Source organism: Oryx dammah, unplaced genomic scaffold (assembly GCF_014754425.2).
Source record: "Oryx dammah isolate SB20612 unplaced genomic scaffold, SCBI_Odam_1.1 HiC_scaffold_21, whole genome shotgun sequence".
Classification (NCBI taxonomy): Eukaryota; Metazoa; Chordata; class Mammalia; order Artiodactyla; family Bovidae; genus Oryx; species Oryx dammah.
Window position 1 is genome coordinate 43,565,888 of NW_024070205.1, and position 15,029 is coordinate 43,580,916.

A 15,029-nucleotide genomic window follows, 5' to 3' on the forward strand; every position below is an offset into this window, starting at 1 on the left:
GCCCAGGTTTGGTCCCTGGCTAGGGAACTAGATCCCATATGCCACAACTAGAGTTCACATGCCTCAACTAAAGATCCTGCATGTCACTGCTAAGACCCAGTGGGGCAAATAAATAAAATAAAAATATCTTTTAAAAAAGTCCTTGGCAACATCTTGCAACTGTAGAGAGCTTTTTTCCTAAGAATTGGTGTGTTTTTTCCTCCCTCTCCTTTCACTAGGTGAAAATTCTTTGTTAAATAAATATACTAAACTTGAATCAGAAGCAAATGGCATGAATTGTTTAAATTATGAGGAGCATAGCTTTCTTTTTAAATTTCAGTAGAATAAAAGTAGAGTAATAATTACATTTATGTTGAGTATCTATTTGAGTTTTAAACTATTAACGGTATTCTCAATGTACGTAAAACTTTGTTCATAGAACCCTTGTGTTAGATAAATTGTTTGATACACATTTTGCTGTTTGAAATATAGCGAAAAATATGTTAGAAAGTGAATCTATGTTCTAAATATTTGGGTTAGATGAATATGGTGTACCTCATTACTGTTGACAAAGGAGAAGTGCTTACTTTTCTAATAATGAAGGATTAGCTAAGCTACAGTAAACATTCTAGTTGGTGTCCTATACATAATAGTCTTTTATTCAAGTTTTACATAAGGAAATCATTATTTTATAGGTTATTTTAAACAAAGCATTATCAAAATATTCCCAAACCTTGTGTAGAATAGGCATCCATAATTCTCTTGGAAATTATACTTCGCTTTAGTCTTCGTATATATTTGTATTATTACAGCTTCTAGTTTAATGTCTTGTATGTCACTTGACCAACTCAATGCCTAGTGACTGATAATTCATTGTCTTTCTTTGAATTCTAATAAATCTACACAGAAATTATTGAATTCTTACTACAAATATATTGTAAGACATCACTCATCACTTTGTCTATTGAGATTTTATTTGACTACCATGTTAAATTATGTGAAAATAAAAAGATTCTTCTGTACCTTTCAGAACAATGCAAAAAGCAATAGATCAACAATATACATTTTAAATCAATGAAATAGTCTTAGTTCACTGAAACATTGATGCTTCTGCTAGCAGTAATTGGTTTGACAATAGTGATTTGTAGTGACTCAGGCTACTGCAGGACCCTCAGTTTATGAAAACTTTAACTTGTCCATGTAAAATTCACTATGTCCAATAGTTCTGAGATGATTATTCATATTTATAGCTATGTGATTAAATACTCAAATGGTAATATTTCCTTGTTAAGAGAGATGCTTTGGTTTATACAAAAATGAAGCAAATCAATCTTTCACCTGTTTCACAGTGAGCTGATCCAGTTTATTACAAGTGGACCTATAATTGCCATGGAGATTTTACGAGATGATGCTATATGTGAATGGAAGAGACTTCTTGGACCTGCAAACTCTGGACTGGCACGTACAGATGCTCCTGAAAGCATTAGAGCCCTCTTTGGAACAGATGGCATAAAGAATGCAGCTCATGGCCCTGATTCTTTCGCTTGTGCTGCCAGAGTAAGGTGTTTTTAAACTATTTTAATTTGTTTTGCTTTTGCTAAATGTTTGATGTCAGAGTAAAGCATTTTGTCACAGCTGACTTCAGGTAGATTTATACAGCTGATCTAATAGTAGAAGAAACCTTTGACTTTTTGCATGTGATTAAACAGACATGAGTTTGAGCAAGCTTTGGGAGTTGGTGATGGATAGGGAAGCTTGGTGTGCTGCAGTCCATGGGGTCACAAACAGCGGGACAAGACTGAGTGACCGAACTGAAACAGTTTTTCAATGATATGTCTCCTTTGAGAACTGGTAACCTGGTCATGGTCTGAATAAGTTTCTCCAATTAAAATACTTGTTGTCTTGTTTTGTTCCAAGGACTTAAATCACTGAGACTTATCAGTAAATGAATTATTCCTGTAAGAATACCAGTTTATGGAAAGTGAATATTCAAAAAGACATATTCTTTCTTTGATTCAGACTTGACACCATATTTTCAAGCTTAACACCCTTCCTTTTTCTACATATAGCTAGTGTTTATGAAAGTTTTTCTAGTAATAATTCTCATTTTAAGTTTATATAAATAAGGTATGGCTCGACTTGGTTTATACTGATGTTGAATTAATGAAATGCAAGTTAACTCTTAGCATGCTGAGAAGTTTCTCAGCTAATTTAAGATGGTTTTTGGTCTGGTCATATATAAAATGAAATAATACTAGCAAGTTTTATGATATGAAAGTGAAAGTGTTAGTTGCTCAGTCATGTCTGACTCTTTGCAGCCCCATGGACAGTAGCCCACCAGGCTCCTCTGTCCATGGGATTCTCCAGGCAAGAATACTGGAATGGGTTGCCGTTTCCTTCTCCAGGGGATCTTCCTGACCCAGGGACTGAACCCTCATCTCCTGCATTGTAGGTGGATTCTTTTAGTGCTGAGCCACTGAGGAAGCCCTTAAGTTTTGATGGCTGTGGAATATTCTCTTGCATGGACAAAGCATTTTACTTTGGATGTTGTGTTAGGTTCTTTTTATATTTGTAATAAAGGTGCACTGATCATGTGACTTAATAGTTCATCAATATCTTGGTTTATTTTCTGAGAACAGATTTCATATTTGACATTAGAATATGTAGATTTCAGTAATTTTTTAAAAATGTCTTAAATTGGGTCCTTTACAAAAATGATATTTAAAATGACTGTGAAATTTTCAGAGACACCTGTAACTGGCAACCATTTATTAATGTATTTTATCATGATGATTAAGGATGTGGATGTAGATTAGTCAAATATTTTGGGAGATTTCACATGGGGTCTTATCAGGGTGAAATTTATGAAACGGTATAATTATATACTTAACAATTTGTATAAAATACAGTACAAAAAACTGTATATTTAAAGCTGATCAAATTGAGTCTGAGTTTTATTTTTTGGGAAAGTTACATATCTTTATCCTTCCCTGCTAGGTCATTTAGAGACATATAAAAGACTTAGAGTAATAGCAAAGAACCTCAGAAAGAGAAAAGCTTTATGCAGAATGTTTAAAGCAGCTGAAATCACAAACTAATATGAATTTTTTTGTTTGATGCTATCAATATATTTGTTGTTTGAAGTCTCTAAATTACTTGCCATATAACTGTGACCTTGCAAATAACAGTAACGGTGTTCTTGCAAATGTTAGCTGGATTAATAGGAGAGGCAGATATGGCAGTCAGCACAAGGAGAAAGAGAAAGCAAAGGCATAGAATTACTCACTTTCACCAAGATAGATTTAAGTGGCAATCTTTATATTTTTGCCATAAATACATATTTATTCATATATAAATGAATACTTGAAAAACTTGGGTTTTCATTTTTTTAAACTGAGCAAAAAAGAAGTTGAGACAAAAATAATCGGTCAAATAATTGGTTAAACTAGAGTTGGAACATTCTAGTATTGCTTTTTACATCTGAAAGAGAGGTGATATTACAGAAAAAGTTCAGGACTTTGGAGTTAGTATGACTGGATTTTGAAACAAGACTTTGCCATCTATTAACTCACAAGGGCTTGTTCCTTAAGCCTTCTTAATGTCTTTTTTTCCTCATTTGTACAGGGTAGATAAATAAAAATTCTTCATATGTTAAATAAACTGCTTGTGAATTTCAGTCATTCCAAAATGTTTATTGAGAAGCTACTGTGAACAAGGCAAAGTCCTGCTTCTCATGGAGCTTACAGCTCTTCTAATGTCAGATAATAAACAGATCGATAACTCTGATGTCTACTGATAAGTGCTCTGAAGAAAATAAACTAGGAGAAGGGCACAGAAAAAGACCAGAGTCTGGAAGGATGGTGTGTGGAGTGGAGGTGTGGAAGGCTATTTTTAAAAAAAAAATTAGTTTTGGCTGTGTCTGGTCTTAGTTGAGGCATGCAGGATATTTTGTTAAAGTGCCCAGGCTTTCTAGTTGTGGCAGGAGGCTCAGTAGTTGCAGCGCACAGGCTTAGTTGCCCCTTAGCATGTAAGATCTGGGTTCCCCAACCAGGGATCAAACCCACATCCCCTTGCATTGGAAGGTGGATTCTTAACCACTGGACCACCAGGGAAGTCTCTAGAATGCTGTTAAATATAGTATATTCAGAAAGTCCTTACAGTCTCTGGTTTGAGCAGAGATCAGAAAGAAGTGAGGGAGAAAGCCATGCAAATGTCTGGGGGAAAGTGTTCCAGGAAGAAAGGGAACAATACATGTAAAGATTCTAAGGTAGGAACATATTTGCTGTGTTCAAGGAACAGTGAGGAGGTGAGGCCAGTGATGCTAGGGCAGAAATAGCTTCATGGGAATAGCTTGAAGATTAAGTCAGGTATAGCCAGGAACCAGGTCACATGAGGCCATCTGGGACTTTGAAATTTATTGTGAATGAGACAGGAAGTGTTGGAGGGTACTGTGCAGAGGAGTGACACGATTTTTCAAAATTTCATTTTTACTACTGTTAATAATGGACCAGTTAGGGTGGAGGGATGTGTGTTGTGGGAAAAGTTAGAATGGGAGGTCAGTCAGGTGATTAGTGAAGTTGTTAAAGGGAGAGTTGGTTGGTATGTGGCATGGACCAGAGTGACAGATATGGAGGTAGTGGATGGATTCTGGATATATTTTGAAGGATTTTCTGATATATGGGACAAGTGGAGAAGAATCAGGAATTACTGTTTCTTGTTGTTGTTGTTGTTGTTTATTTTTGGCTTGTGCAATTGAAGGATAAGGAAAAAGGTGGGATTGAACAGCTTAATGGGAGACTGGAAATTAGAAGTTCTGTTTTAGATGTTTTAAATCTGAAACGTCAATATGGATGTGTAGTTCAGGGCGGAAGTTGGGCCGGAGGTTAAAATGTAGGAACCATCAGAGTACAGAGAACATTGAAAGCTGTGGACTCAAGGACCTCAGCAAGACAGTGACAATAGAATAGTGACAATAGATAGTACTAGACCCCTCACGAGCACTTAAGGGTCTGCTAGATAGGAGAAAATCATTAAAGGAGACTGAGAAGAAGTGACAAGTGAGGTGGGAAGAAAACCAAGTAATGAAAGCATTCCAGGATGTAGGGATCAATTGTATCAAATGCTGTTGGGACAGGTAAGGTGAGGTCTGAGAATTAACCAGGGTACTTGGCAACGTGGAGGTGGCTGGGGATTTTCGTGAGTAAACTTCCACAGAATGAAAGCCTAATTAGTTGTAAGTTTAAGAGGGAATGGAAGAGAAGAAGACAGAATGAAGACCTCTCTTCTGAGAAGTTTTGTTGCAAAGGAAGCAGAGAAGAGGGGCTGTAGAAGGGCCCTGTCCTGCAGTTTGCTTCTTGTCACACTAGGTTTACTTCATTCATTCATTCACTACCTACCAGGACCCTGTAGGTATGTGAGTTTTCACCTGTACCATACAAGTTCTCTGAGAATATGTAATCAAAGCATCTGGTACAGGTCTACAAGTGGTACTTGGTGATACTCATCAGGAAGAGTAGTAAGCAAAGGCATTAATACAATAGAAAGATACTTGTCTAAGGAATGGAACATTTTAATTCTAAAGAGTCATTAATGCTGGAATCACTCAAGTATATATGCTACTATTTGAACAGTTCCTCAGATTGGTTTTTTGTTTTTCTGGCCATACCATAAGGCATGTTAGCTCTTAGATCCTCAACCAGCAATCAGACCTGCACCCCTGCACTGGGAGTGCAGAGTCTTAACCTCTGGACCACCAGGGATGTCCCCCAATTGGTTTTTTTAAACTGCACACCAGTGTGGTACAGTAACACATCCTATTATCTTTCAATTTTTAAATTTAGTGAAAGTGAGTATTTACTTTGAGCTCTTTGTTTTAGATGCTGAAGCACCTACAAGGCTATGCAAGCTAGTTCTTATGCGGGGCAATTACCAAAATAACCACAACCTTGGAGAAGTATAAGGTACTGATGATTGGCAGCATCAGTAAAGGCCTCCTGGAGGAAGTGATCTTTGAAGTGATCCTTTACACATTAGCATGGTTCTTTGAGGACAGCTGGCTTTATAGGGAACAGTGGAGATAATAGTAGTAAAAGCTTAGTGGCAGAGAAACGTATGTCTGAAAAATTGGTTAGTGTGACCATCTTCATGGCCAGTTCAAATTGATGGGTTGTCCTTTTAATTAATTATGTGCAAAGCAAATAGCACAACATGTATCTGGTTATAAAATAACATTCATGTGATTTGACTTTAGCACCATATATGTGTGTGTGTGTGTATATATACAGTAAATTAATTTTAACTAACTGTAGCTTTCATTCTTGAATACTCATCTGTTTCTGTAAAGATTTCCTAATTTTTAACTGCATTTTAGACATTTTAATGAAAAGCTTTGAATCAAACCTGTGTCTCATAAACTGATACTCTGGATAAAATAGGGAACTTTATATTGATTACATCCAATATTCAAAATGTTAAGACATTCTCAGTTTTATTCCTGGGACAGAATAATACATATTGTCATTGCTTTAATACTTCTTTATATGTTCTTTTTTAAGACTTAAAACAAGGTTCAGTTCATCAGTTAGTCTTTGTAAAAATAATTTTTAGGAAATTCAGGAAAGAATTTATATTGTGAAACTTTAAAAGTAATTGCTTTGTTCTTCCCCTCTCATATAAATAGCTTAGGAGTAAAAGAGATTGTATTTGGGTAGGAGCCTATGGGGCCTCCCTGGGACAGTCATTTCCCCCATACCCTCTACTTTAGCTCCTCTCTGAGGTACCCAGATAGTAGTCTCTGATGCACATTTCCTGAGTTGTTTTACAGATGTATAACAAAATTACATGTGCCAAAGTCATTTCTCTCTGTCTTTAGGAAATGGAGTTATTTTTTCCTTCGAGTGGAGTGTGTGGGCCAGCAAACACTGCTAAATTTACCAGTTGTACTACTTGTTGCATTGTTAAGCCCCATGCTGTCAGCGAAGGTAAGTACTATGTTAAATACAATATAGCCAATACATTCTGCTAATAGCTGAATTTATTAATATTTGTTTTCTTGATATAGGTTATGTGTTGAAATTAAAATATAGTTTTAATATTTCCATTCACTTTTTTGAAGGCACATGAATAAAAGTGATGTAATATGAGGGCAAAATCTGAGTTTATATTTGTCTTTCTCTTTGTGCATTTCTAAAAGGTGTTCCTTGGGTTCCTGCTCATGCTCATCCTATTACTGATCTTGATTCCCTGACTTTTAATCTGCTTTCTCTTCTCCCAGCCACATACTGTGGTTAACTTAATTCACTTAAACAGCACCTCTAATTTAAAGCAAAATCTATCAGATCTGCAGTATGCCCTTCCTGAGAAAGCTGGAAAGTTCTTTTGGTTCTGAGTATCTGAAACAGAGTTCTTTCATATGTGTATGTTTGTGTGTATGTGTGTGAAAGAGTTTGCATTTTTTTTCTTTATTTTTCTTCATGTGTTTGTTTTAGTCTGTTCAATGTGTTTTTGTCAGACATCCCAAATCCTTTTGGAAATGAGATGGGGTATAATTTAAAAGGTCATCTTTAAAAAACTGGAATATACTAAATAATAGATGTTTAAATAAATACTAAGTAAATAGTATTTATTTATACTAAATGAATAATAGATGAATGAATGGGTTTTTAAATTTTTTGTTTTCTAAGTATTATATGGGTTTAAATCATTTTTAGTTTTTAAAGATTTAAACTATATTTCATATACTCATATTTGATATATGAAAGTAGAGGCGTATGAGTTCAAGTAAAATAAATTTTTGTTGAATCTAATCAGATGGCAGAATATTTTATTTAAACTTTGATATATGAAGGCATTTTTTATTTTTAAATTTCAACTTTAGGGATATTTTAAACAATTGTGAAATGCATAATTAACCCAATTCAGCTTAAGCTGTGACTATATGAAATAAAGTTTCAGGTCTCATGTTGAGTTTATTATTAGATTTACTTGGCCCCCTTCCACTGGCTGGTTTATGTTTCTTTTTCTATAATGATCCAATTTCCTGGTGCATTTAATTTTACCTGTGTTCTCGAAGAAGAGATTTCTTTTAAAAAGGAGTTGTTAAAAGAGCAGCTGAAATGGAATAACAGAATATTATCTTTTGTTGACTGTCCACTCCCCCAAAGAAGGGCAAAAAGGCTTGTTGGTTAAGCAAAACTGAGTTTATTGCTTACTACAGTAAAGAGATCACACCAGGATGGACTCTTAGTGGACTTTACAATGGATAGGTCATGGGCAGATAGTGTAGAATTTCAGGTGTAACCCTGACAGATTTAAGATAGGTCTGTAGTGCAGTGATATGATTGAAATGGGGTAAAATTTGTAACATAATAGTTTAGAATTAGTAGAAACATTGAGGCAAGAATCTTAACCAAGTCTTAAAAGTATACAACTATTTGAGTTATTTGCCCCATTGAAGGAATATTGTGAAAAAGAAACAGTTTGAATAGTCTGTTGTTGAGATAACCGGACTTTTGGGAGGTTCTTGAGCTAAACAGTGAAGTTATTTTACTGATTTACAGTTTTATCTTTGTGGGCAGTAATTTCTTGGCACAAATGATAAAGTCATGTGGATGTAGGCGGCCTTGGTTCTTAGTATTCTAGTTAATCTATATGGATGCAGTGATTCACTTCTAACTTCTAAGAGAACTAGAGAAAAAGAGCTTAATTTGTGGAATAAATGGTGGAAATTTGTGGTATTGTAGTCTTTTTACCTCAGTAGATTGAAATATATTTTGTTATTTGGGACTTAGGATTTAAAAGGGAAGAAAAACAAGGTGAAATTTCTTGTTTTGTTTTCTAATTTAGAAATTATGCAATGTGTTTGTCTTTATGTCCTTACTATTATTTATATATAGTTAGTTTAATTCCATCGATAAAATGAATTATTTTTACTCTGAAATCAGGCTGTGTAGTTTGTATTCTGGGTCTGCTACTTACTAGCCATGGGAATACTGGATAAATTACTTAACCTCTTTGTACCTTGTTTTTTCATCTATAAAATGGGAATAGTAGTATCCCCTCTTCACAAGGTAGTGGTAAGGTTTAAGTGCACTTAATATAATGGTTACATGACTAAATGATTAATTAAGTGATTAAATGTAGAGATTAATTTCCTAGACAGTGCCCAGAACTTAAAGTGCTATATGTATTAGGCATTATTACTATTATGATTACTGCTCTATTCCTACTACCACTACTACTGTCATTATCTTTTACTTTTTAAGTAAAGGTGAATGACGCCTTAGAGACAAAGCAGTAGTTTAAAATACTAACAAAATCCAACGTCCGTCATCCCCAGAAAGAAAATCCCTTTATTGTTTGAGGAACAAAATACTTTATTATTTTTAAGTCTAAACTTAAGCCCATGAAGTAGGATTAATACTTCCCTCTAGTTGTTTTGGCAGCTATCAGCAATTACCTATTCTGATTATCCATTACTGTTAGCACTGGGCAGGAGACGTTAACCAAATACGAGAGAGCTGCTTTTGTACTTCTAATGGTCAAGACATTAGGCTTTTTGATATACTAGAACCCTGAAGTTTTGTTGGAAATTTTCCTTACTTTTAACAGATTACTGCATTGAACAATTTGCTGCATTTTTCATAACATTGCCCTCTCTGATTGTATGTTCCTCCTCAGTAAAATAAGTTAGGATAGTTTAAGAATAGAATAGATATTATTCTATGAAACTGTGTAGAAAATTCTTATGAAAGAAAAGTATATTGTGTAGCTCACTGTTGTGTTTTGGCTCTAAAAACTCACTTACTACCTAACAGGCACCCCCCTGAATTTTGGCTGATTGAATTTGGTTAAGTTCCCAGCTTTTTGTGTGTTGGATTTCCTTCAAGTAATTCAGCATCTGGAATACTATGGAAGAAGCATGACAGTTTTTGGTATAGAGAGATTGGATTTACATATGATTTCACTTATATGAGGAATATGAAAAATGAACAAACAAAGCAGATACAGACTCACAGAGTCCAAGAATAAGCTGGTGGTTGCCAGAGGGCAAGGGGTTTGGGGAGGTGGACAAAACAGGTGAAGGAGATTAAAAGGTACACATTTATAAATAGGTCAGGAGGATGTAATGCACACATAGAAGAGTCAGTAGCATTGTAACAGCTTTGTATGGTGATGGATGATAACTCGTCTTAAATCAGTGTACACCTGAGACTAATGTAGTACTAGATGTTAATTATAAATAAAAGGATTGGATATAACATTGTTAATCTCAGTTTCAAGAAAAATTCTTGGAGTGGGCCCAGCTTTGCTAGGAGTTAGAGTTTTAAACTCTAAAACTCACAGTTTTAGAGTTTTGTGATTGTTTTATCCTATCTGAAGGAGTAAACAGTCGAAGGGAATGTACAATAGGTTCATTGAACTATTGTACATATAAAACTCTGACTTTGTATGGAGCTTAGATTTTTGAAGCACAAAATTATAGGTATTGAAAATATCTAATGAATTTGTAAGTTATGGGGACTTTCAATGAAGTCATCATTGTATTCAGTTATAAGGAATCTCAAGAGTTCTGTTAGTTCCTACTAAAGAAGCCCAGTCTTCAGGAAGAATTGCTTTTAATGGTCCTAACAAAGTAGTTGTGGATTAGGCTACTGAAAACCTTTTAGAAATAGTGAAATTTGCCTGCTAATATGTTCCAACATCTAATACCCTTTAGAAGGAAATGAGAGCCCCTAGGATTGTCAGTTGTAATGTCTTGAGTGAGGGCAGAGACAAAAGTCTCCTCAAATCTTATTAATGAGACTGTTAGAACTTAAGTATAGAACAACAATAGCTTTTTATTATTAATACTAATTGTAGTTCATGTTTATGGAGTGAGGCTAGGTATTATTTGAAATGCATGCCACAGAGGAAAAAACCTAGGCAGTGAGATGTTAATAACTTGCCCAAAGTCCTACAACTCTTAGGTGATAGGGTTGGGATTTGAACCAAATTTGTCTTCTTTTTATCACATTATACTATCCTGCATCTACATGGGTTATCACTTAGACCCTATAAATCCCCATCATCAAGTTTGATTATTAACCCCATTTTACCAATATGGAATCTAAGAATTAGAAGGGGTAAGTTATAACTTGAAATCCAGGGCTGTTTGATTCTACAGCTGGAATTATTTGTGATATTTGTGCTACTCCATGAATACTGAGATCAACTAATTGTGGAATGCCATTCCTGATAGGTATGAAGGGTAATCTGAATATCTTAAACGTAGTTTTAAAAATCTTAACTGGGTGGAAAATACTGATAGATGCTCAGCATCACTATCACTGGTTATTAGAGAAATGCAAATTAAAACTACACACCTATCAGAATGGCCATTATCAAAAAAATCTGCAAACAGTAAATGCTGGAGAGGGTGAGAAGAATAGGGAACCCTCCTATAGTGTTGGTGGGAATGTAAATTGGTACAACCACTATGGAGAACACTATGGAGGTTCCTTAAAACACTAAAAATAGGACTACCATTTGACTGAGAAATCCCACTCCTGGGCGTATACCCAGTTCACTTCAGTTCAGTTCAGTTCAGTCACTCAGTCGTGTCCGACTCTTTGCGACCCAATGAATTGCAGCACGCCAGGCATCCCTGTCCATCACCAACTCCCGGAGTTCACTCAGACTCACGTCCATCAAGTCCATGATGCCATCCAGCCATCTCATCCTCTGTCGTCCCCTTCTCCTCCTGCCCCCAATCCCTCCCAGCATCAGAGTCTTTTCCAGTGAGTCAACTCTTTGCATGAGGTGGCCAAAGTACTGGAGTTTCAGCTTTAGCATCATTCCTTCCAAAGAAATCCCAGGGTTGATCTCCTTCAGAATGGACTGGTTGGATCTCCTTGCAGTCCAAGGGACTCTCAAGAGTCTTCTCCAACACCACAGTTCAAAAGCATCAATTCTTCGGCACTCAGCCTTCTTCACAGTCCAACTCTCACATCCATACATGACTACAGGAAAAACCATAGCCTTGACTAGACAGACCTTAGTCGGCAAAGTAATGTCTCTGCTTTTGAATATGCTGTCTAGGTTGGTCATAACTTTTCTTCCAAGGAGTAAGCGTCTTTTAATTTCATGGCTGCAGTCACCATCTGCAGTGATTTTGGAGCCCAAAAAATTAAAGTCTGACCCTGTTTCCACTGTTTCCCCATCTATTTCCCATGAAGTGATGGGACCAGATGCCATGATCTTTGTTTTCTGAATGTTGAGCTTTAAGCCAACTTTTTCACTCTCCTCTTTCACTTTCATCAAGAGGCTTTTTAGTTCCTCTTCACTTTCTGCCATAAGGGTGGTGTCATCTGCATATCTGAGGTGATTGATATTTCTCCCAGCAATCTTGATTCCAGCTGTGTTTCTTCCAGTCCAGCGTTTCTCATGATGTATCCAGAGGAAACCATAATTCCAAAAGATACATGTACCCCAATGTTCATTGCAGCACTGTGTACAATATCCAGGATGTGGAAGCAACCTAAATGTCCATCAGCAGAGGAGGGTATAAAGAAGATGTGGTGCATCTATACAGTGGAGTATTACTCAGTTCTTATTTTGTTTTGTCCTGTTTTTAAAGTTGAAGTCTTTTCCTAGGTGTAATTTATTTTCATGTATTTCAGTTTACTCTGTCCCAGAACCACTCCCTTGTTCCTTTTCTCCTCAGGGCCTTTCTACTACTTTCCTTTCCCTGGAAGGTGCATCCCTTCCTCCTTCTCCCACCCCCCAAAATGTCATTTTTTCCTCAGGGAAACCCCAGATGACATGTTCTCTTGGCGCTCTCTGCTTTCCCTTTATGGCACTTAGCATGGCTTGCTATTATATATTGTGTAATTATATATGTATGTGTATGCATGTAGATGCATATATAGCTATAATACATAATATATATTAATTTTTGAGTGATCATTTTTACCTCTACTGTATTACAAACTCTGATTATAGGAACAGTATTTGTTTCATTGTCATACTTTAAAAAATATTTTGTACTCCTCATTGTAATTTTTATTTTAAGAGAAGAAAGTGAAATAAAGTGTTAGTTGCTCAGTTGTGTCTGACTCTTTATGACTGCGTGGGCTGCAGCCCACCAGGCTTCTCTGTCCAAGGGATTCTCCAGGCAAGAATACTGGAGTGGGTTGCCATTCCTTTCTCCAGGGGATCTTCCTAACCCAGGGATTGAACCGCAGTCTCCTGCATTGCAGGCAGATTCTTTACCATCTGAGCCACCAGGGAATGTGTTACTTAGGAGTCTTTAGTATCTGAATGTTGTCAGAGAATGTGGTCTCTGTGATGTTTGTTTCTTTGAAATTTGTTGTTGTCCTTTGTGACTTAACTAGTGCCTCATTTTAAAAATTCCAGTGTGTGTTTGAAAAGAAGGATGTTGCTGCATTGTTCTCTCTTTATATATAAGTAGTTATTCATTTAAATTTGGTTGCCCAAATTGTACTTTTCTGATCTGCTTGAATAATCAGCTTCTGAAAAAAACTTTGTTAAATTCTGCCATGTTAAAATTATCTATTATGAATTTTTCATTTCTCCTTTCAGTTTGGACTGCTTTGTTTATCTTGAGACTTTTTTTGTGTGTGATTATCTTTTTATTCCTAATGTAGTGTCTTACTTTAGTTCCAATAATTGTTTTTTGTTGTTTACCTTAAAAGAAGGCATATATTTTTCTAATTTTTAGCCTTTTCCTTATATATCTTATAACCATTATAACTGAATTTTATTTCATTCCTATTTAAAATTTTTTTGCTTTTTCAATCCAGTCTAGCAGTGTTAAAATAGTTGAATTTAACTCATTGCCATTTATTGTGATAACTGATTTGGATTCCTTTTTTTATCATGCTTAAAATGTTTTTTTCATTCTTTCTCCCTGCTCTTTAACCCCCCACCTCTTTCCACCTTCTGTTAGATGGATACATTTTTCTTTATTTCCCTCTTTCTCTATTGTTTATCTGCCAGTTTGAAAGCCCTAGAGAGGGGATCAGCAGGCTACAGCCATTGGGTTAAGTTGGACTAGCTGCCTGGGTTTATAAATAAATTTTTATTTGGGACTCCCTTGGTGGTCCAATGGTTAGGATTCTGTGCTCCCAAAGCAGGGAGCCTGGGTTTGATCCCTGGTAAGGGAAATAGACCCCACAATCTGCAACTAAATATCCCAGAGGCTACAACAAAGATGGAAGATCCCAAGTGCCACAACTAATACCTGGTGCAGCCAAATAAATGTTTTTTTTTTTTAATAAAGTTTATTGGAACACAGCCATACTCATTCGTTTATGTATTGTCTATGACTGCTTTTATTGCTACATTAGTTTGATTGAGCAGTTGTGACCGATACTAGTAAATCCTGAAAAGCCTGAAATATTAAACTGTCTTACCTTTTACAGAAAAAGTTTACTGACCTCTGACATAGAGTATATGTTTTTTAATTCATTTGTTCAGTCACTAAGTTGTGTCCAACTCATGTTCAACTCTTTTGCGACCCCGTGGACTGTAGATCACCAGGCTCCTCTGCCCATGGAATTCTCCAGGCAAGAATACTGGAGTGGGTTTCCATTTCCTTCTTCAGGGATCTTCCCAGACCAGGGATTGAACCCATGTTTTCTTTTTGGCAGGTGGATTCTTTTCTGTTGAGGCATGAGGGAAGCCCATATTTTTAAATTGGTTCTACTTAAATTTTAGCATCTTAAAATTTAAATTTTAAATTAAATTTAGCATCTTAAAATTTAAACTTCTACTTAATTTTTAGCATCTTTAGTACTTAACTCGAATAAATCATATTAATAAAATTTGAGCTTGTTCACTCCAAATTTTTCCAAAGACAGGCTTTAGAATGGTTTAAGCAACCACTGAGATCTTCTTTTCCCATCTTCCAATTTCTTGGTGTGAAAATGTTCTCCTTTTTAAATTTTAAGTAACTTTATTGATGTATAACTTATATAATATAAAATGCACACATTCTAATTGTACATTTTTGGCACTAATAATGTCAAACTCTTAGAGTCAAGAAGTCC

General features: G+C 35.7%; 1 protein-coding gene across 3 annotated transcripts in view; it reads left to right on the forward strand.

Annotated features, from left to right (window-relative positions):
- NME7 (NME/NM23 family member 7) overlaps nt 1-15,029 on the forward strand; it is a 238,487-nt gene that overhangs the window by 58,854 nt on the left and 164,604 nt on the right. For all 3 annotated transcript variants that reach the window (XM_040263560.1, XM_040263561.1, XM_040263559.1), the window contains exons 6-7: nt 1,329-1,536; nt 6,851-6,959. In XM_040263560.1, coding sequence (XP_040119494.1) covers nt 1,329-1,536; nt 6,851-6,959 — 317 coding nt within the window. The remainder of the gene's footprint in view (nt 1-1,328; nt 1,537-6,850; nt 6,960-15,029) is intronic.